This window comes from Anastrepha obliqua, chromosome 4 (assembly GCF_027943255.1).
Source record: "Anastrepha obliqua isolate idAnaObli1 chromosome 4, idAnaObli1_1.0, whole genome shotgun sequence".
NCBI classification, from domain to species: domain Eukaryota; kingdom Metazoa; phylum Arthropoda; class Insecta; order Diptera; family Tephritidae; genus Anastrepha; species Anastrepha obliqua.
The window spans coordinates 114,032,314-114,056,741 of NC_072895.1; the positions used below are offsets into that span (position 1 = coordinate 114,032,314).

General features: G+C 33.9%; 1 protein-coding gene across 6 annotated transcripts in view; it reads left to right on the forward strand.

The window, feature by feature from the left end:
- The window catches only part of LOC129243981 (protein hu-li tai shao), a 120,821-nt gene extending 100,490 nt beyond the window's left edge, over positions 1 to 20,331 (forward strand). For 2 of the 6 annotated variants that reach the window (XM_054881514.1, XM_054881516.1), the window contains 2 exons: positions 11,685 to 11,752; positions 19,248 to 20,331. In XM_054881514.1, coding sequence (XP_054737489.1) covers positions 11,685 to 11,752; positions 19,248 to 19,355 — 176 coding nt within the window. In that variant the 3' untranslated portion in view covers positions 19,356 to 20,331. Of the gene's footprint in view, positions 1 to 6,023; positions 8,415 to 11,684; positions 11,753 to 19,240 lie in introns of those variants that run through there. The other 4 variants (XM_054881513.1, XM_054881515.1, XM_054881512.1 and 1 more) reach the window with 3 other exon arrangements.
- Positions 20,332 to 24,428: the final 4,097 nt, after the last annotated feature.

The following is a 24,428-nucleotide window of genomic DNA, read 5'->3' on the forward strand; positions in this document are numbered from 1 at the left end:
TCTTCAAATTAGAAATACTTTTTTTCTTCATATTAGAAATAATTAATTTTTTTTTTCAAATTTCAAATTAGAAATAGTTTTTTTTTTGAAATTTATTTTTATTTGATCATTAGTTATTTTGCTTTAAAAATACTTACAACTCGAAAGTTTAACTTTTTTCATTTTCTCAAAAATTAAACAGAAATCTGAATTTTTTTGTTTTAATTTTATTTCCAAAATCTTTGTGTAAAATATAAGCTGAATTTTTTTGTATTTCACTGCGCTTTCAAAGCAAAAATATAATTTTGTGATCTATTAACCTATTGAAATATTTTTTTGCCATATTGTTTATTCATTAAACTTTTAATTTATTTATCAAAAAAATTATTTTAGCAGTAAAAAATTTGAATGTTTTAAATGAAATAGAGAAAAAGACATTGAACTTTTTTTTTTTGATACATATAAATTACATACATTTTTTTTAATTTTAGAACATTTTGAGCAATTTTTTAATTTAATCATTTTATGTTTTTTTTTTTTAATTTAATTATTTTATAATTTTTTTTTTAATTTAATTATTTTATACATTTGTTGTGTTTTTGTTTTATTTTTTTTTTTTTTGTTTTTTTTTTGTTTTTCTTTAATATAGCTTCTTTTAATTTGAAGAATTTATTTTGCTTAAAGCAATTAAAAATATTGAAAATTTAAATATTAAAAAACAAATAGTTGTCGATTTTTTCCTTAGAACATTTTGGATAAAATGAATTTTTATGTTTTTAATATATATATTTTTTTTATTTTTTTAATTTTTTAATATTTTGTTTACAGCAAATTAAGATTTTTTTTTTCATCTAAGAGAATCAAAAATAGTCAAAATTTCAATAATAAAAAAATAAATAATTGTAGAAATTTTTTGTTTAATTTTAGAACATTTTCGATTATTGTTTTGTTTCATTTTTTTATAGTTTGTTTTCATTAAATTTTTAATTTTTTTATTTTTTTAATCTTTTTGTTTTCAGTTTTGTTTTTATTTTTGAATATTTTCTTATTTTTAATTTTTAATATTTTTTAAATTTTTTAAATTTTTTTTATTTTTTTAATTTAAAGAATTTTGAGTTCATTTAAGAGAATTGCAAATAAATAGAATAAATTAAAATAATTAAAAATTAAATAATCATAGATTATTTGTTTGTTTTAGAACATTTTATATATATAATATAATATTTTTTTTTATTTTTTTTTATTTATTTTTTTTTTTTATTTGAAGATTGTTTTTGGTTTTTTTTTTATTTGAAACCCTTCTTTATGAGAATTAAAAATAGAATAAATTAAAGTAATTAAAAAATAAATAAAAAATATAAAAAAAATAGTAATAGGCCGTCCTCATCAAAATTTCTCTCCACAACTGTCCCGCCAAATGCCGTCAAGTATCACCTGTCAGCGACTGAATTGTGCACTCTTTCCCAAGTCTTAGTTTTTTTCTGCTCATTCATTTCGTATGATTTTTATTGTATTCTTTTAAAGCATTTTCTTGTTAAAAAGCAATATTTTATATGAACCGGATTGTTTTATCAAATATTTCTTGTTCTCTAAACATCAACACCTATTTCTTATAGATATTTTTTTAATTTTTAATACAAAGCATCGAAAAATTATTATAATTCAAATTAGCACATGTGGAAACACGTACTATTTTTTATGTATTGCACAACTAAATCTGTAAACATTCAAAGAAAATTCTAAAAACAAAAAATCATTTAAACCTTTTTTAATTGTTTCAATCCGTTTGTATTTAATATATGTATGTATGTATGAAAATTAATTGCACACACGTATGTATTTGTAAAATGGTTTTGGGTGTCTTTATTCCTACACATGTATGTGTATGTATGCGTACCTATGCACATGTCTGCTTATATTCTCATTGTTTCTGTAAATGCATTAGAAGGAGCAGCACTTTTGAAGGGCGTCATCACTTTACGTTTGTATGTGTGTAAATACATTGCTCCATATTTATCTAAATATTCTTGTTTGCTTATGATGAATATTTATTAAATATTTATTATTTTTTGCTTTTATTAATTTTGCTGAATTTTTTTTCGGTTTAACTAACTTTTTGTTATATTAATAATTTTTCTGCTCATGAGAAAATATGTGGAAATTGCTGCTTACATTGCTACAAAAATCTATTAAATCCCTTCAAAAATGGCAATGTGTAATTTTTTCTGAATAGGCCATTTCAAAATTATTTTTGTATTTTATCACTTATACCATTTATAATAAAAAATTGCATTAACTGAAATCTTATAGTTGTTTTTTACATGCTTAGTTTTAATTTATAATATAAGTATTTTTTAACGAAATTTTTTTATAAAAATAACGTCGTCGTTTAAGTAGTTTATAGACTGAATTAACTAAGTCACATATGTTTTATATGAAAGTCGGAATATTTTCACAATAATCCAAACGTAGTTTTTAAGTAATATTTAAGTTTGTACTTAATAAATTTTAGTGTTGGAGTTACACAAAAACACTTGCAGAGAGCATCACTCACTCCGCCGTATACGAGTGCACTCCTCTCCTTTTACGTCGCTGTAAATGTAACCAATTTACGAAAAAAATTGAGTAGAGAAATGGAGAACGTCGTGTAGAGTATCTGAATACACTCTTTGAAAAAATTTGATACCCACAAGTTCATGTTTCTGTTAAAGCCATGATGGAAAGAATAATGAGATGGCGCCTATCGTGGTACCGTTACTTTGTTCTCAGCGAATTTGACAATGAGTTACGTCGTTTTAGCACCAGCCCGATTACCACCATTTTTTTGTTGTTTAGTCTCGGAGTCTTAGTTCTTTCTTCATGACATTTTTCTAGCCTGTTCTAATTAAAAGTAATGTTTATAATTTTGTAAAATATACATTTTTTTTAAATTAGTTCAATAATTCCCTCAGTTTTATTTAGCTTTACTTTCTTTTAACATCTGGTCGCATTGCCCGCGATTGCAGTTGTTGTTGGCGTTCTTCTGCTTTCAGCAGTCAAATCTCTCTCTCGCTACTGCAGTGTTGCCTAGTTTTGTAAAATGCCGTTATAGTTTCTTCAGTAGTATTCTGTTGCTTATTTTTACTATGAATACACCTCTTGATGCCCTATGTCCCACTAAGGATTGAGAACCGGAAGAAACGATTACACCTCTATGGTTTTAATTCGCATTCAGTAAATTCAAATGCTTTTTAGAATGTGTAAAAAGGTTTTCAATGTTAAGACGAGTTGAGAAAGGGGCATTTAATATTCTTGCATAACCTTAAAAGGAGCAAAAAAAAAATTGACACTTTCCAAATATCAAATTTTATTACCAACCAACAAATTGTCATTAACACAAATTTTCTCAGAGTGACCTTTCTAAACATTCTTTTGTTTAATAGTCAAGTTTTTTTTTAACTTATAGTTTCGGTAGCTTTAAATTAAAAGTAAGGAACAAGCACCAATTTAAAAATTTTCGCATTTTGATATATAAACGAGCACTAAATTTATTGCGAAGAGCAAATGGTTGGCAACACTGCACAACTCGGCCAATGTGGTGTCAGGCACTCTCTGATGGGCACAATCTTGTTTCTATCATTCTTGTGTTAAAGCATTATTTTGTTTTGACGGTTGCCACTATTCAATGACTGTATTTCATTTCAATAAGAAAATCTACAATTCACTAAAATTAGTTCGATTACGCTCGTCAATTAAAACCCACATGCAACAGAGATATCGAAATATGTTAACTATCAACTTTTTGTTGTTTTGTCGGTATGAATGTCATTTACTGTAAAAAAAAAGTACCAGGGAGAAAAATTTCACTTATTCAGCAATCGCCCGATTTCCGATTTAACACCTTGACCTATTTTCTGTCAAGTTATTGCAAAGATAAAATTTATACAAAAAAACAGAAACCATTGAGGCTTCAAAAGATAAAATTCGGCGTGCAATTGCCGAGATAGAACCCTATTTAAGTCTAAATGTCATAGAAAATTTTACCAAAAGAATGTACAGTGTAAGGTTAGGTCGAAGCGGTTTTCCTATGGGACATACTCAGGTTCATAGCTTATTTCGGAACTTGACCCTATCTTTTCTAAAACCAGTGTGAGCTTTTCAATCCATCCTTAGGGCGTGCCTACCTATTAGGCAGTGCCCCGTTATAATGGAAATCAGTGTGCTCAGACTGTGCTTATTTTGGCGTTTAGCATTGAGAGTCGGTCGCAATTGTCGGGCGATTCTGCAGGTGGTTTTATTACGCCATCTTTCGTTCGCTGTTCTTACGATTTCTTCAAGGATAAGTAGTTTACATGTTTGTAAGGGTATGCTTATGTCATTGTCTATGTACTCATCGGTCAATTTGGTGCCGCATCTTGCTGGTTCGTCGGCTCTGCAGTGGATAATGGACTGTGTTAACACGACGGAAATTTCGGAAAAATACTTGTATTTACCAATGAAGTGTAGAACTTCTACTAAATACTTAATATAATAAACCATGTTAATAAAGAGTTTAGGAATTCCTATTTAAATGATGCATTTAATTTGAATTTGAGAGAGACTTACAGATAACTAGATAATTCTTCTGATGTCTAGGGCATTATGCATTTATTCCACCTACAGCCATTCGACGCCATTCCAGCTTGACTGAGCTTATCTAAAACTCGTTGCCTGATAAGCAAAGTGTGATTAGATTCCACATTTGCCGATTATTTGCTCTGTCGTTAAGTTATCAAAATTTCTTTTTAATTGCATACCCGGTGTATATATTTACACTTGGATTGCGTACCAAACCAAGTAAGAAGTTCGAGTATTCATGCAGACCTCAAACTATCCAACTGCAGACACATACACTCTCGCCTTTCGACCTATTTTCTGTACAAATTATTTTTGAAGATTGTGGCATACTCCCCAAGTGAAAAATAAAACCTTATTCGTCAGTTAAAAGTCTCAAAGCTTATAATGACGCCCAGAGAGACTATATGGCTTCAGCCATGGCAAATAAATTCCTCTGTCATTCTCGATTTACAGCTGAATTGTCTTCGCGAACGCTGAAATGTTGTTAGCAGCGAGCTACTGCTGTTGTTGTTGTTGTAGCAGCATAAACATCCTCCATACATATACGGGGAATGCTGCTGAAGTGACAGTCCTTGGCCAGATATAAATTCGGTTCGTTCCGGTTACATAGAACCGACTGTCGTGGGAAATACTGCTCGAACCTAACTCCAAAATTGCGTTTCTTGCATGTTCCATGAAAATTTGGGTGGTGAGAGGAAACTCTGAAATCCCAATCCCTTGATCTACCACCGGAATGGGGGTATTTACAGTAAGCATTCTGTTATCCTTTTAACATTTTTTCCGTGGCGCACAATTGTGTGGAAAATCTGGGTCTTAAAACCAGAAATAATCTTTTTGTAATCTAGCAAGAGGCGGCTGCATAGTTTTTACTAGATTTGTTGCAAATATTTGGATTTCTCTTACAAGAAAGATCTTCAGAAGGTTCTGCTGTTAACATCTGCTTTCTCCCGATTAACTGCCTTCCTGGGATTTTTATAAACTGAAGCTTATAATTTCTTAAGCGTTCATAAGATTTATTCTACTTTACTCTTGACTCGTTTTTACGCTCCATAATTAAAAGATCGACAATAACCTGCGCCCTCTTATTTCCGCGCATTGAGCAATTAGAATCCTTCTTTTCAGTATTTAAGCATCAGGAGTAAGAGAGGATTTATAATAATATAAATTTTTTAGTTCTTCAGAAGCATGGAGAACGTATCTTAACTTTTTAAGAAGGGCATAAGTCGGCGCTTATAGAAATTCACAACAAATACTCTTCGAATTAACTAAAAAATCCCTTGAAAATTTTAGTCTATATTCATACTTCGTATCGTGAACGTATCCCTTAGTTTTGTGTGTAATTATTGTTCGTCTGTCGTCCTTGTCTCGTCAGCGTGTTGCGTGTGTCCGATGTATTGCCTATCGTGTCTTGTATATACAACCATATACCATTTCTCATACCATTACAGCCGGTTACCACAAACAAAACACCTCACGAAATTCATCATCGATAACTCAAATTCATAAAAATTATACACATCAATCATATGAAACTTTCTTACCACATAAATATTCGCTAAACAACAGCGAGATAACAAAAAATTACGAAAAGCTATTAAATGTTGCCGAAAAATATGCTTTTTTGTATAAGCCAACGATGGTAAACTTAGCTCAGACTCTTGCAAGGCAGGAGTTACTGGTGTTCAATGTTTGGATGATTCATAAAATTGAAATATTTCCACACTACACATATCCACTGCCAGATGGTGGAGGCAAATTACAGCTGAATTTCAATGCGAACGACTCCTTGGAACAAAGTGTGCGTCACCCTGGGGATAGACACAATCAAATCGCAGCGATGGACAGCCCGCTGACAAGCGCAATTCAATGTAGCCATCAAACCTCCAGCCTCTCATCATCTTTTCCTACCAGGAGCAGCAGAGCATCACCCTATCGCACCTGTTCGCATTATGGTTTTAATTATCCAATGACTTATCAACCTAATATCACCATACATCCAGCCCATCTACTCACCGCCGTACAGCTACAGCGTGAAAAGGTAATCGCTTTCATTAAATCGACTGCAATGAGTTTAAATACTGGTTATTTTCAACCACGTGAACATTACGCGCTTCTACAGCCGCGTGCACCACGATTGAAGTCTTGCGAAACGCTATTGGTATCTGTTAATAAGCAGAGAGCAGGAGCAGAGCATGTAACAGTACATAACGACGAAGACCCACAAAATATCGATTCCAATGGCTCATATATTTCGGTGAAAGAAATAAAATTGGAGCCTACTAAACGCCGGCGCAGCAGCAAGATGGTGAGCGATCATGAATGTGATAGTGTAGTAGGCGATTCTCAACGATCGCTGCATGAACGAGAGCTGCACACACCACAGTTGCTGACACATGACCACCATCAACAGGACTCACTCTCCGAGCAGTTTTCATCGTTGCTCTCCATCGGCGGCACTTCCTATCCAGCTGGCTCGCATAGCCATACCGCCGATCTTGCGCACGATCATGAAGAGGATCACGAACAGGAGAGCATTCATCAGCAGCACTATGACGATTCGGGTGATAATAATAGTTCGATATTTACGCGGCCAACATCAACCACACAACGCGCCTCATACGTGTTGCGTGATTTTTTACCCGCACATGCACAGGCACAAGCTCAAGCACATGATGCGCCTGAGCATAAGCCCGAATCAGAGCAGGAACTACATCACACAGACACCACGAATTTTGTAACGTCCACAGCAATGGCGCGTCAATTACTCAATATGCGCGACGGTGGTGAGGAGGAATCGGATGATGCTCAGCTTCACGCGCATCATTCACACAAACAAATCAAATTGACGTTAAATTCAAAGGCAAAATCCGTTGCACTAAAGCGCCGCTGTTCGTATTCCCCGCAAGAGGCCGCTGGTAGCGTTGGTCCACCGCACGATCGCTATCGTCATGTGACTGCCTCGCTATCGGAAGCGGGTTCTTCCTCGCCTACGTCGTCGTTACGCTCTCTGGAGATACATATCAATATCAATGTTAAGAATTCGGATTGTGCGCGCACTTTACAAACTCATGAGGCCGAATTCCGTCGCAAGTTGGAACGCATCATTGACGAAGAAATTAACTTAATTGCACAGCAGTTGAACGGCAGTGCTCAGTCCACCGCCACCAACAATAATATGGGAGCAGTGCATAATGAGCCCACCGAAATGACCACAGCCGGCACGCGCCATCTGCTGCAGCACACCACACTCGCGGAAACTTGGAACGATTTGCGCTTTGCTGGTAATCATCTGGCAACTGGGCAACAGCGCTGTAAGTCGTCAAAGAGCACACAATTGCAATCTAAATCAAAACAGCATCAGACGAAACCACCGCCTCCTTCCGCTACTGTCACCGCAGCCTCTTCCTGCTGCGCTGAAGCCGATTCCACTGCAGCTGATACACCACCGCCGGATCAGCATCGACAGCTGATTGCTGTGCTCGAACAGGAGTTGGAGAGCCTGTTGAATGGCATCATTTGCGCCAATGCGTTGCATAATCACGCGGTCATGTGCGATTGCAAAATGAAGGTGGCGCAAATTTCAGAGGAGCTGCGTGCTTCGCTTAGTGCGAGCAAATAAAGCGCCATAGAGGAGCGAAGTGAAGTTTTTTGTTTTGTTTTTGAAAATAATCACAGCTTAAAAAGCTGTACGAGTATTCTGAATTAAATAGTGTATATTTTTTATAATTAAAGGGTATTTCTTATGTTCCACTTTATACGTAAATACAAAATAAGGGTATTTAGCGAATTTAATTCATCCATTTATGTTAAATATTGCATTTCTCAATTAGCTACGTTAATTTTCACTTTCACTGCTTTTCTTGTATTTGTTTTTTCTCTTATAAATAAAAATGTTCTCCTTTAACACTTTCGTACGGTTCATTTAGTAATTTGTGCTCGCAACTCACTAAATTTGAACTCATTGACTTTGGGTGAGTTCGCTCTCATAATATTTACGCACACTTATGCTGAAAACAGTGAAGCCCGTAAACGCAATTCCGACTCAGCTGTTTCGATCAAACTAATGAAATCCCATGTAAACGAAAAGTTCCTTCCTTCCGTATCGTAGTACCGTAGATTTTATTTCACGATTATTAAAAAAATTCCGTAATTCCGTAATTCCGACCCAGCTGATTGCTCTCTCACCCCACAGTGTTGCCAAGCAGTACATTTCGAAATCATTTACAAAATAAACTTAGAAAAATGATAATTTTTGTTAAAATAGCTTAAAAATACTGTTGAATAATGTTAATTATAGATAAATGAACTATTTACATTTGTTGGTTTTTGCCTTTGGTTTATTAAACAATGAAAAATTGTAACTGATAACGCGGATATGTGAAAAAGTGTGTAAGCAAAAATATCAATGGCAACATTGTGTAGATACAACCAAACACACACACACACAAACCGATGTATTGTGTAAATATGTAATTAAAAGAATTAAAAGTTTTTGTGCACTGTAAGGGCATGCGGTAAGGGATTCCGTGCGGTCTTCACTGTTTTCAGCATTAGTTCGATTTTGGGAAGTTACATACTCGTACATACATACATATGTATGCATAAACGAAAATTCAGTAGGCAAGCGTGCTGACGAGCAGACTACGCGTGAGTATTTCGAGAGCCAATGAGCGGTTCTGTATAAGACGATGTAAGGAGATCAGTTGATTTGTTTTTGTTTAATGGTTTGAATGTCAAAATTTTGAGTTATTTTTTGTTTAGTTTTTTTTACATTCTTATTGAAATTTTGACATTGCAAAGACAAAATTCATATTTATAATATTTGATACCTTGGCTGGATTCGCCTTGAGCTGAGCCGTCGTTTGCGAATGATGGTTGGGAAATATCGAATTGCGAAATTGTTTAGTTATTAGCTGTGGTATTTACATATATGTTTTTGTTTTTTAGAATTATTCATATCTATTCTGGTATACGACGGGTGCTTTTGAAGAGTAATGCGAATCTCAATTCAAAGTTTTGGTATTCTCTTATGCGATGAACCAAGTATTTTACGAATAAAAAACGGTTGATAAAAAAGTTCGCACGTCCGCTGCAGTAGCTGTCATTCGCGATAAAGCAGTTGCGGATTTAAATAACAATAAAAGTAATTAAATTTTTATATTTTTTTATTGAAAACTACTTAATTGTACACGGAGACCAAAATCGGAACGCAAGCCGTTTACAATTTAACGGTGAAATCGCCAAGAACGTAACCAAACAGCCAAACTGTTGTTATTTTCCGTTTTATTAAAACTCAAATATTTATAAATTGTAATCATTTTTGGCAACTTTCTTTGTTAAAATTATAAATTAAACGTAACTCACAACACGGCGAACTGTCATTTAACAACTTCCTGACAACAGATTATTCTAAGGGAATACATGAAGTAGTAGACGGATACCGCAATATCGAAAAACTTGGCAAGTGAATAGAGTGCGAATTGGATTAGATTCGAATACCAGAATAGGCTCGAATATTTTCTGACTTTACTGTCTTCTCAATAATATAAATATTAAAGTGCTGAACATTTCTTTACTATACTTCAACGCTCGATTTAGATCAAATATGCGCCATTTTGTGCGCTAACTTTTGTTAGTTGTGAAGGCAATTCGATAATTTCGTGATTGAAGAAGTCTTTCAATAAATGTGAAAGGTCTATAAATGTTGTGGGCCTTGAAATAATTTGGGATCATTTACAAAATAAATCTGAAAACAAATGCAAAAACGAAAAAAAAGGCAGGGTGGCAGTTGAAAGTTAGTAGACCCATGTGCTACATATACATACGTATATATGTATGTGCATATGTATATAAAACGAAATTGTGCGTATGTAAGTCGGCGTATTATATTTCAATTGGGATGAAGATAAAGCTGATGAAAGCATATTCCTGTTAACAGGAACCGAGGACTTATGTACAGGTATATCTAGCAGCTTGGTGTTATACATTTTTAATTCTACTCTTTTAGCATAGCAAAGTTAAATTAAGCTCATCATATATGTATATAAAGCACATCCTTTCAATACATGTCCTACGCATCACTGCACACTAAATTAAGTTTAAACTACAATCAACTAACTTTAAGCTGCTCAGGGCTGGTTTGCCAGTGTTAGTTTAACTGTGGTGAATTTTTTAAACTAAGTTTAAGTCTGCAATATTGGGCATATAAATTCAGTTTAACTGGAAAGCGCATAGTTCAAGTAGCACTGAAAAAATCGGCTCTTAATGTACAAGAAAGAAGAAGAATCAGAATCAAAAGTGAGAAGTCTACAAATTAAGCGCGCAAAAGCACTCAACTAGAACATAAGAATTTAATACTGCAAGAGAAAATATTAAAATATTAATTATAAGTGCCGCATTAATCATATTGGAACAGGTAACAATAATTTTACGTTTATTTATTATTAAATTTGTAGTTTAAATTTAATTTTTAATTTTTACTTAATTTATAAACTTTACACTTTTATAACTGCATGCCCGTGTAGCAAATTATTGCATGCAAAACAAAAAATGACTTATTTATAAGTTTAATTTCTTAAGTTTTTGCTTTTTTTAATTATTATTTTTGGTTTTTACATTTTCATATTTTGTATTGTAGCCTTGTGTATGAACTAGCTTGAAGTGCTTACAATTTTTATATGTGCAAATATGTAGCTTTGGTGTTTGTTGGCGCAAAAAAAAAACTACAATATTAATATAAAATACATGCATGCATATATACATACATTATATATACAAATATTTACATATATTATACGTACAACTATTTGCAATCACGCACACTTACAAAAATTTCCTCCAACACTCTCCACACCCATATCCATGTCATTTAAGCATTTTAAGTAGCTATTTAATATATACATACATACACACATATACACCTATTATGCACATACTTTCCAAAAATCTCATTCCTTTCATGCCATTCCATATAACTAGCAATTTGTAGTTTAATTGTTGATTCATTTGTTTGCCATCAGCAGCTTTCATTTGCGTAAAAAAAAAGAATATTAACTTATTTATAATTAAATACTATCTTATTAAAATTTCCATTGAAATTATTATTTCAGGTGAGAACGTACAAAATGGCGATCACTCTGAGGCTCATTTGAGCACATTTTCACAAAGCAGTAAAGAGGTATGTAGAGTTCAATTATTCTCCTTATAATAGACTGCATATTTGTTGCATCAAAATCACAAAATGCATAGCAAAACATATCATTTGTACGTATTAACATACACTGAAAAGAGAAAAATATTCGTATGTTATAGAGGTATTATCAATACAATTTTTTTTTACACTCTGGTAATGTCAAAATGCCACTTAAAGTTTGTAATCAGGGCGAAGCTCGTAGTGAATAACCAACTTTTAGATTTTATTACAATTATTGTCGTAATAAACCTTCCACCAGACATTATTGGCACACAAAAACAATAAAAAAGCAGGCGACACCATTTTTTATGGTTAAAAAAAACATTTTGAGGATTTTAGAGCGCTATAAAAATTGGTTAAAATATTTTTTTTTTAATCATAGAGTATCTTTTTTCGACATTCCTGAACGGAAATTATTAATATTAAATACATACATATATAGGGTGATCAATCATGAGGTGCTTTTGTCAATAGTTAAAAAAAAAACAAAAATGTAAATTATGTTCAAAACCTTTATTTATCATTTGAAAGGACATTCTTTGACATTTACTTTTTGAATATGACTTCATTCAAATGTTGGCCGCAACTACGCTTAAGGTGGTCCATTCTGAAGGTCCAATTTTCAATCACTCGTTCGAGCATTTCGACTGGTATGTCGTAATGTTGGCTTCCAGAGCTTCAATCGTAGCTGGTTTATCAGCATAGACCTTGGACTTCACGAATCCCCAAAGAAAAAAGTCCAAAGGTGTGATATCACAAGATCTTGGTGGCCAACTCACAGGTCCTAAACGTGAAATCAGCTGCTCTCCGAAATGACTTCTCAATAAAGTCATTGTTTCACGAGCTGTATGGCAACAGAACGCTGATTTTCATAATACAGTTGAACAATTTGTAGACGTTGTTGCGGTGTGAGTCTTTCCATGATGAAATGCCAAACGCTGTTCAACAAATCCACGATGACAGTTTGCCACAACTCGCGCGCGATCTGTAAAAAAAACGCAAATGAAAAAAACTCCTCTTAATTGATCACCCTATATATAAATAATACCGATAAGTAACCATATTATACCAAATTTACGGAAAAGTGAAATTTTTTCATCCACCAGTCATGCTCGGCACACCGCCAGAATTAAGAATTTAAAATTTTTTAATTTGACATTTTTGGGGATTTCAGGGTACCTATAAAAAATAGTTATAATAACTTTTTTTTTTGTAATAAATCATAGAGTATTATTTTTTCGACATTTGTGAATTTTATCCCAAATTTACGGAAAACTGAATTTTTCCAATAGGAATTTCGTAAAAATTAAATAATATAGAAAAAAAACAAAGGTACCAATTTTTTGGCCAAGGAACAAATTCCCTAGATTTAAGAAAAAAAAATTATTTGGTCCTTTGGAATACTCCAGTACTTCTTGTACCAGTGAGGCAATATACCAATAGAGGCAGTCAAAATATAACTGGTGTAAGTGCTTCTGCTAAAAATTAGCAAAATCAACTTTTGATTTCATGCTTATTCTTATTTCATAAGAATTATAAATTTCAACCCATTTTTTGTTTGCAAAATTTGGCATAGATGGTACATACCCTTACAAGGGTAAATTAATTTAAGAAATAAAGCCTATTTATCATTTGAAGCGTCGCAACTTCACCGTATTGGCTCTGCTAAAGTTGTATTTTGTACCTGCACGCACTGAAAAGCCCCACTTTTTTCATTTCGTGCAAAGCCCTCAATTAAAAGCCACTTGAGTGTTTGAAAAGTGGAAAAAGAAGTTCAGCAAAAAAAAAGGTTAATTTTCGACGTAGCCTCCTTTTAATTCGATACACTTTATCCATTTCTTTAGGCCTTTAAAAAAAGTTGGTTTCATAAATTGCAACCCTTTCATCGTCCGAAATCTCGTGCGCGAAGCTATTCCTTAATATTTGGCAACAGGAAATTTTCTGGAGAATATACTTCTTCTTCTTCTTAATTGGCGCGATAACCGCTTACGCGATTTTGGCCGAGTTTAACAAAGCGCGCCAGTCGTTTCTTTCTCGTGCTAACCGGCGCCAATTGGACACACCAAGTGAAGCCAAGTCCTTCTCCACCTGATCTTTCCAACGCAGAGGAGGCCTTCCTCTTCCTCTACTACCACCAGCTGGTACCGCATACTTTCAAAGCCGGAGCGTTTGTATCCATTTGGACGACATGACCCAGCCAACGTAGCCGCTGGATCTTTATTCGCTGCGCTATGTCTATGTCGTCGTAAAGCTCATACAGCTCATCGTTCCATCGTCTGCGATATTCGCCGTTGCCAACTTGCAAAGGTCCAAAAATCTTGCGCAGAATCTTTCTCTCGAACACTCCAAGCGTCGCTTCATCGGATGTTGTCATCGTCCAAGCTTCTGCGCCACACGTTAGGACGGGCATGATGAGAGTCTTGTAGAGTGTTAGTTTTGTTCGTCGAGAGAGGACTTTACTGCTCAGTTGCCTACTTAGTCCAAAGTAGCACTTGTTGGCAAGAGAGATTCTACGTTGGATTTCAAGGCTGACATTGTTATCGGTGTTAATGCTGGTTCCTAAATAGACGAAGTCTTTTACAACCTCGAAATTATAACTGTCCACAGTGACGTGGGTGCCGATACGCGAGGGCGCCGACTGTTTGTTTGAAGACAGGAGGTACTTCGTTTTGTCCTCGTTCACCACCAAACCCATTCGCTTTGCCTCTTTATCCAGTTTGGAGAAGGCAGAACTAACAGCGCGGTTGTTAAGGCCGATGATGTCAATATCATCGGCATACGCCAGCAATTGTACGCTCTTATAAAAAATTGTGCCTGAGCGATTAAGTTCTGCGGCTCGTAGGATGCTCTCCAACATCAGGTTAAAGAAGTCAGACGACAGCGAGTCACCTTGTCTGAAACCTCATTTGGTATCAAACGGCTCGAAGAGGTCCTTCCCAATTCTGACGGCGCTGCTGGTGTTGAGCAACGTCATCTTACATAGCCGTATTAGTTTTGCGGGGATACCAAATTCAGACATCGCGGCATATAAGTAACTCCTTTCCGTACTGTCGAATGCAGCTTTGAAGTCGACGAAAAGATGGTGTGTGTCGATTCTCCTTTCATAGGTCTTTTCCAAGATTTGGCGTATCGTGAATATTTGGTCGATGGTAGACTTTCCAGGTCTAAAGCCACACTGATAAGGTCCAATAAGTTGGTTGACGGTGGGCTTCAGCCTTTCACACAATACGCTCGCTAGAACCTTATAGGCGATATTTAGAAGACTAATCCCGCGGTAATTGGCACAAATTGCAGGATCGCCCTTCTTATGGATTGGGCAGAGCACACTTAAATTCCAATCGGCAGGCATGCTTTCATCTGACCATATTTTGCATAGGAGCTGATGCATGCACCTTACCAGCTCCTCGCCGCCATGTTTGAATAGCTCAGCCAGCAGTCCGTCGGCGCCTGCGGCTTTGTTGTTCTTTAGCCGCGTTATCGCTATTCTCACCTCGTCATGGTCGGGTAGCGGAACGTCAATTCCGTCGTCGTCGATTGGAGTATCGGGATCTTCACATTCTCTGTGACATGCGCAGCTGTCACTGTTTAACACAGTGGTCGCCAACCTTTTCAATGTGTTGAGCTACTTTCAAGATTTTGAAATAAACAGCGAGCTACTTGCACAAGCCAACATAAATTAAATAATACACAGTTATATTCGACATACAATACATGTATTTATTTTACTAATATACGTTCTATATATAATAAACTTATGACTTATAGTGCTTATACTTATGCATAACTACATCCATGTTCACACCTATCAATCGTAACAAAATTTTTTGCAGTCATAATGGCAAATCACAAGCGACTTGAAAAAACAACAAAACAGTAATAGTACATTATTATATAAATAAAATATGGGCAGATAAAAAGAGCATATTTAATGAGAAGGTTGACATTCTGACTCATCGATAATTTTTTTAATATTTGCAGTATAATTTGATACAGTCATTCGAATACAGTTATCCAAATGTATATCTGTAAGCCGATTGCGGTATTTATTTTTAATAAGTTTCATATTGGAAAAAGAAGATTCACACAAATAAGTTGAACTGAATAACGCTTTCACTTTCAACGAAACACGACATAAAACTGAATACTTATCTTTACTTACTAAAGTCCATATACATTTCGTATTTGAACCTAAAGATTTTAAAGTCAAGTCACTTTGAAAAGCAATCAGTTCCATTTCTGTCACAGCAATGTCTTCGCCAAAGTTGTTCATAACACAAGTTGCAAACTGTTGTATATCAATGTCCATGAAGGGTGAAACAACAAATTGCGTCACTAAAGCAATTTCGCTGAAATCCTTGAAACGATTTTTGAAGTTTTCCTTCAAGTTAGAAACTATTTCCATATGATATTTACTGTCATAGGGCTCTAATAGATTTTTGGATATCTTTTCGGAAAGAATAGGAAAATGCTTAGTATCGCGGTTTTTTACGGTTTGTTCCCAAAATTCAAGTTTTGTAATAAATGCATTTATATCAGAAATCATTTCCGCTAATTCTTTATCCCTGCCTTGAAGCTGCAAGTTAAGCTCACTTCATTTCTCTGTAATGTCCACAAGAAAACCAAAATCTCTGAGCCAAGTCGAATTTTCCAGTTCAGGAATCGGTTCATCGCGTTCTTTGAAAAATTGGAGGCAGGACATCATTAAAACGTTTAAGCACTCGTCCTCTGCTTAACCATCGCACTTCAGAGTGAAGAAGTAGCTCTCCGTATTGACAGCTAATTTCATCAGCCAAGGTTTTAAATAATCTTCTTTGTAACGCTTGAGCTCTAATCTTGTTCACAATTTTCACCACCAGTTTCATAACGTTGTTCAAGTTTAGAAAATTTCCACATAATGCTTGCTGATGTATAATACAGTGGTAACTAAGAAATTGTGGAAAACTTTCATCCTTATGACATAGCGCCACGAGCCCCTTATCACAACCCACCATAGCTAGAGCACCGTCAGTTGTCAGGCCTACCATTTTTGATATTGGAATTTTCTCAGAAGAGATGAGATTTTTAAATGAGAAAACAGCTCTAGCCCAGTAGTATGTCCTTTGAGTGGAATAAACTTCAAAAGATCTTCTTTAATTGTAAAATCACTAAAAGCCATCCTGACAAATATGGCCATCTGTGAGGTGTCAACTACATCTGTTGATTCATCCAGTTGCAGTGAAAAATAAATACAGTTATCTAAGTCACTTCTTAACTGTAAAAAAATATCATTGCTCATTACTTCTACTCGCCTCATCACTGTATTAGCAGAAAGTTGCATAGATTTTATAGCAGACACTATTTCGTCTTTATTTCTAAAGTTGGCGAATAAAAAATCTGCAGCTTCCAAAAATGCTTGTTTTATGATTTCCCCGTCTTCATAAGGTTTTTTCTTTTGTGCAATTATCTGGGAAACACGATAAGATGCTTCAGTTGCAGCCTTATTTTTGTCGATTGTTTTCAAAAATATTGACTGTTGTCCAATTAACTGGATTTTTAAATGTTTCAGTTTTTCTTTTCTGGTGGCAGAATTTAACGGGAATGCCTTCTCAAAATTCGAATGTACAGTTTTATGATGCCTCTCAATATTTCCTTTTTTAGGAACTGACACAGATGTATTACATAACAAACAAACATTTTTGCCTTTAACTTCTGTGAAGAAGTATTGTTCTTTCCATTCCGAATGGAAATGGTATGTCTTCGCCTTCTTACTACTGCTTGCCATAATGTTTCGAACTCTAACCCAACCGCTGGACGCAGAACGTTGATAATGCCGTTCAGTATTAAACTGAGCGCAATGTCGACGTGCATTGCGTATATATAATATAAAGCCAAAAAATTCTCGAACACGCTAATCGGTTCCAGCCGATCCTAGAACGGAGACGCGACTTCGCGTCGTGTTTGTCGGCGCGAAATCGCTTACCGCAGTGTTGCCGCTGTTTATCTACATATTTATTATGAAAATTTCTGAAATTTGCTAATACTGGTATGATTTTCAGATTTTTTGCAACGTGAGCAGCGCGAGCTACCAGAATTGCCTTTGCGAGCTACCGGTATCTCGCGATCGACGGGTTGGCGACCACTGGTTTAACAGGTTCGAGAAGTGTTCCCTCCATAATTTAAGATTGCTCTGGATGTCAGTCACCAGTTCGCCGATCGCAGCGTAGCTCTATAGGCGGCATCCTGGAGAATATACTAATTCGCGCAATTTCGACATGCGCCGGTGTGTTGTTCTAGCGGCTCTGCATAATGTTGCGTGCAATCGCACGCTCACCGAAAATAAGTGACCATGATTTTCTTGGCCAAAGAGTCACCTTGGTTTCATTCACGATTCCGAAACTGGGCAAAAACTCTTTCGGATCGACACACAACACTCTTTGAATTGGTCAAAAGATTTCGCTTGTTTACAATTTTGTTAGCGCCCACCACCTTGTGAATAGCTTTTTCATATCTAAATACTTGTACAAAGCTTCAATAATCGATCAATTTGGTAAGTATGTAGCCTCTTCAACTTCGCGCACCTTCACTCGCCGAACATCTGATATCAAACCTTGGATTTTATGGTGATTTGATCTCAGGCGGCCAGTACGTTCCAATCGATTGTGAAGAATGGCCTTGATCTAGCCGAAGTTGGTAATTTCATCGGGAGTCTCTTACCACCTTCCTAAACTCGCGGCCTCCGAATACTTTTATCGGAGTTCAACCACAACCCATCGCAGACGAAGAGCTTCAGTTGGCTCGTGCGACTGGCGTTTCTTTGTCACAATTACGTTCAGGATGTTGTAGTAGGTTAAACTCCTACCTATTTATAATCGACTCAAACATACTCAACATATATGTATACGGCATATAATCAATCACCTATTCACATGCCTCGTTCAACCCACACTCCCGTTGGACCCAACCCGTCAAACAACTTGTTTCCCGGACCTACCTTAAGATGAGTTAGGCGATGACGACCGGCTACTACACCGTACTGGCAGGGCTTGATGAACTGCTACATCAACAACAACAACAACAATTCCCATAATATTTATAAGCTCGAATTTAGTTCGGGTGACGATTTTTTCACTCAAAGAGATTGCGTTTAATCAGCAGAATTCGGAAGGAAGAATCACCATTCTTCTTTTTTCTCTTAATTTTTATTTTACAGAGTTGCAATAAATATAATTTATCTACATTTCGGATCGGGTCAGACTTCTTTGGTTTTGTTTTTGTGTTGTTTTTTTATTTTTTTGTCATTCAATTTCATTGTGAAAATTATTTTATGTGCATGTCGGGGCAATCCCAATTGATTATTTATTAACTTTTTTATTTGTTTATGCGTAGACTAATCTCCCGCATTCATTCTATTCATTGAGTGTAAATGTCTATGTATTTGTACGCTTTATACTAACGCAGCTACAAACGATATTCTCATTGCAAATTTCTATTACGGTTCCAGGATGTTTCCACGGATGGTTCGCCCAAGAAGGACAAGAAGAAGAAGAAGGGACTTAGGACACCATCGTTTTTGAAGAAGAAGAAGGAGAAGAAGAAGACCGAAGCTTAAGTAAAGAATGAAAACATTTAAAAAAGCAAAATAAAAGAGGGGAGGCGAGTAAGAAAAGCAAAAAACAACTAAATTAATGCAGCTATATGAAAAGTGTGAAAGAAGAGGATAAAACAAAACGCAATGATGATTTATTGTTGAGCAGCTGTTTTTAAATAATAAATAAAGGAAAAATAAGAAAGCAAGAAGGAAGGCATGAAATGATAAAAAATTAAAAATGACAAAAACAAAAACATAAACATAATAAATTATTTATGCATGCATACGCTAAGCAACAACAACAACAAGAATAACCGAAAACGATTGCATTTGAAGAAACAAAAAAGAAACAACTGAAACGAATAAGGCAGCAAAAGCATAACAGCAGAAAAGCGATGCTGCACGAAGAACCAGCGAACATTTAAAAATAACAGTAAAGCGTAAAGAAAATAATAAAATCATCAAACAAATAAAATAAAATATAATAAATAAAATACATTTAAGCGACAAAGCGTCGAAGGGGCAATTGCAGCAAAGCAACAAATAGAACGAAGAATGAAATGAAATATTTTGCCAAGCGAGGCGAAATGCAAATTGTTTAAGTGACAGGACAATGGAGAGCAGCTCTTAAATTTATATAATATATATACATATATACATATATGTATATACTATATATGTATTTATAATTTATAAGGACAACCACAAAGGCAAAAAACATGTAATACACATAAAATAGAAATTTTTTCAGATGAGACATTAATACACATGATGATTGTAAGTGAAAATAATGATAATTATTTTATTATTGTAAACAAACAAAGCAAAAAATACGCCAAGCAAAAACAACAAAAACAAAAACTATTTAGAACACACAATACAATTTTTTTATAATACAATACAATTTTTAATATACGATTATATGTAAAGAAACAAAATTGCAAATAAATTTCGACTTTGTGAAAAGCATTCTTTCATGGCAGGTAACAAAAACAGATATGTATATGGATTAGTCTTGGTAAACGTGAACGGTAACAGTTGACGGCATTTAAACGAAGTGCATTCGATAATGATGAACGAACGGGTGATTATGTATGTATTGTAGAAAGAGGTGGGAGGGTGGTAAGAAAGTGCAGCGAAAAAGGGAAAATCAAAATATTAAACAAAAAAAATAGCATTAAATTAATGCAATGAATTGATATAAAAAAACAAGTGCAAAGCAAATAAATTTATCTAAAATGTAATAATTAAAAATTTTAAATAAAAACCTCAATTATATTTGCAAAAAAAAAAACAAAAAAAAAATTCCAATAAAACACGACGCATTATGTTGCATAAAAAATTGTTTGAAAAAAGAAAGTTTTAAAAAACAGCGCATAGCTTTTTTGTTTTTGTGGAGAAGTAAAACAAAAATAATGCAGTGCAACAAAACTTTACGGTTTATCTTTGCGCTAAATATACTGCACACACACACATAATTAAAAAAACAAACAAAAAAGATTGCATATGAAATATTCTTTATATTTGAAACTAATACACACACGTACGTATATACTAGTATGCAATATTTGTTGGCGTAATGTCTACACATCTATACACACACACACACACACTCACGCACTAGAATGTTTTTTTTATTTATTAGTTAAGGCTAATTTGAAATGACTGGACAAAGTTTGTCTCCATACTTCCCATATAAACCAGAAATTTACTTGCTGTAATGGCAAGCAACGACAGATGGGCATTCCCACTACTTAGGACTGCTAGCGGCAGGCTAATCACCTACCGTGTCAGAAATCAAAATAGATTAACGAAACCAACGCAAGACTGAGTCTTGTCAAGGCCCTATGCTCCCGAGAGGAGTGAACAAGGACAAAAAAAGTGGTATGCCCAGTCTCAGCTCTCCTACGGGTACCGACAACAGATGCATTTGGGAGCCATCTCCGAGCCTTCACAAGATTGTGTGTTTGCGCGTTATGCTCTCACTTTGTTGTACATTGGAGTTGTGGTATCTTAAAGCGAATGGTGTCTGTCCTTATCAAACAGTAGCTAGTGGCAGCTCTTTTAGGATAGAGATTTTCAGTTATGCTGATCGTCAGAGAAAGTGTGCTAAAGAAGAAATACTGCGTCAGCCAATATCACAAATACAGCATAATTTTCTGGAAGGGCGAGAGTAGGCAATCTATTGGTCATTTTTTTGGCGTTTAAAAAAATGATTAGAAAGTTTAAAAATAGTTCAGAGTATTTGGCAAGTGAAATATTTGGACTTTCATTTATCATAAAGGTATTCTTGAAAGCCAGAAAGTATCAAAAATCTACAAATTATGTGTGTAAAAAATACGAGTACAGTGTACTCTCTCATAAGCGGACACCTAAGGGTCTGAAAAATTTGTCCGCTTATGGAAGGTGTTCGCTTATGAGAAAAGTGTATAAAAGTTAATAATATGTTATAGGAGAGTTAACGTGTTAACGTTAAGTGTCCGCTTAAGAGAGGTGTTCGTTAGGAGAGAGTACACTGTATTGGGAATTTTTCAAATTTCTGCTTGTTAAAATATTTTCAGCCAAACGGCATTTTCGACCTCCAACCACTTCACACCAATTTCTCCGAGCGCGCGCAAACTAACGACTATGATTCCATTTGATAATTTGATGGCAGTTTAGTGTATTTGATAACCGTTAAAATACTCGTAATTGTAATAATGCTAATTATGGCATTTAAGAGAAAGTTTTTTTTTGTTTTTTTTGCAAACAGCATAAACACAAATGCTGTGGTTGCAATTTTAGGGCATGTTTTGATGATATTATTCTTTAAAAATATAATGTAGGCCTTATTTAGTATATTTGATTATAGCAACAAAATTATAGACTGGGTTCTACCTAAAACATTAGCAAAGAGTTTTGTTTAGTCTCCGCCTTTATATTGACGCCTTAACCTCACATTTGGCGCATATACATTTTACTGAGACTCTTTCCATAATTCCGACTAAGTAGAAATGCTATGTAAAAAATATATCTCTATACAAATTAATGTATAATGAAAAAAATGTGGAATGTTGCTGAAAAATGCACCGAAGACGAGATAATTGCATGAAAATACATCTACATACATACATACATACATACATACATACATGTATAAAATACATGACAAATATACAAACACTTTTAGATAGATAGTAGCGCCCAAAACTTATTACCACCCAAAACAACAAACATAACGAACCACCAACAAACAACAACACAAAAACGCGACTAGCCACGCTTCAGTGTAAATTTATACAGCGAAAAAGCATAAAAAATAAAATAATAAATTATTAAAAACACATACACACATAAATAAATAATTATTTAAAATACCACTTAAAACAGAAGCTATTCCATAATAAACAACGGGGCGGGGAAAAATTCATAAACTTACACACTTTATAAAAAGCAAAAACTATAAACTCAAACAGTAGAAGTAATAAATCCATACTCCCACACTTACATGCATACACACACAAACAAAATCAAATAGTTAAAAATATAAATAAAATATATATTTAATAAACTGCCATAGCATGTAAAATATAAGCAACAAATAATATATACTTTTTCTCATACAACAACAACGTTTAAACAAAACAAAAAACAAAAACAAAAGGAATCACGTGGTAATATGTAATAAAATATAATTTGTGCTTAAATAAAAAAAGAGAAAAAAAAATAAATCTAAATTGAAAAATATACTTTAATTAACTAGAGAAGCATCCATTAAGTAAGTAAATAGCGTTTTGGTGTATTGCACAAGCTGCGATTTCGTTTGCTTTGATAAAACAAAGCATTTTCCAAAGCCGCTTCATATTAAATTTTGTTCATACGAAGAACCTCCCCAAAGCACATTTCCAAGCAATTATAATTATGGCAAAATTTATAATGTTAAAAAAAATTATTTAGGGCTTAATTTTTCAAATAGTGATTTCAAAGCACTTTCTTATTTATCTGACGTATTGTTGTTGTTGTTTTTTTTGTTATTTTTTTGGAAAAAATTTGTTTTCTAGGCTTTAATTTTTTCAAATAGTGATTTCAAAGCACTTTCTTATCTAGGTGATGTATTTTTTTTTAAGGCTTAAAGATTTTCCAATAGTGATTTCAAAGCACTTTCTTATTTATCTGATGTATTTTTTGTTGTTTTTTTTAACAAATGCGTCTCAAAACACTCTTTACTAATGCTTTTTTGAACGTAATTTCCTCTACCGTATTTTTTTTTTTTTTTTTGGCTAAGCTTTTCTTTTTCCCAAAGCTCTTTCTGAGTATTTTTATCAGAAGTAGGTTTTAGAGTGCTTAAATTTTTTTGAATGCTATTTTTTCTCGTTTTTATCGTTATTAAATCTCTCCAAATCATATTTCCAAGCAATTATAATTATTTCAAAATTTAAAATATTAAAATATTAAAAAAAAAATGTCTGGGCTTTAATTTTTTCCAATAGTGATTTCCAAGCACTTTCTTATTTATCTATGATTTTTTTTCTTTTTTGTTGTTTTTCTTAATTATTTCAAAATTTAAAATTTTAAAACAAATTTTTTTCTCGGCTTTAATTTTTTCCAATAGTGATTTCAAAGCACTTTCTTATTTATCTGTGCATTTTTTGTTTTGTTTTGTTGTTTTTCTTAATTATTTCAAAATTTAAAATGTTAAAAAATTTTTTTCTAGGCGTTAATTTTTTCTAATAGTGATTTCAAAGCACTTTCTTATTTATCTGACGTGTTTATTGTTTTTTTTTTTATGTATTTATTGTTTTTTTTTATTTATTTTAGGTTTTAATGTGCTTAAATTTTTTTGAATGCTATTTTTCTCGTTTTTTGAATCAACCAATCATTTTTTCATGTTCATTAACTGCATAACACAACGTTCGAACGCACTTTGAATTTTGCTGCTGTCACGACAACGGTTTGCAAAGGCTTTTATCACAGAAATCGCGCAACCAAGCTTTTAAATACAACAAACAAAAATGCTTGCTTAGTCAAATTTATAAAAATTTATATAACATTTTAATCATCAAAATCGGAATCTTTTTTTTTTAAATTATGAATTGAAAATTTCTTGTTTGTAGT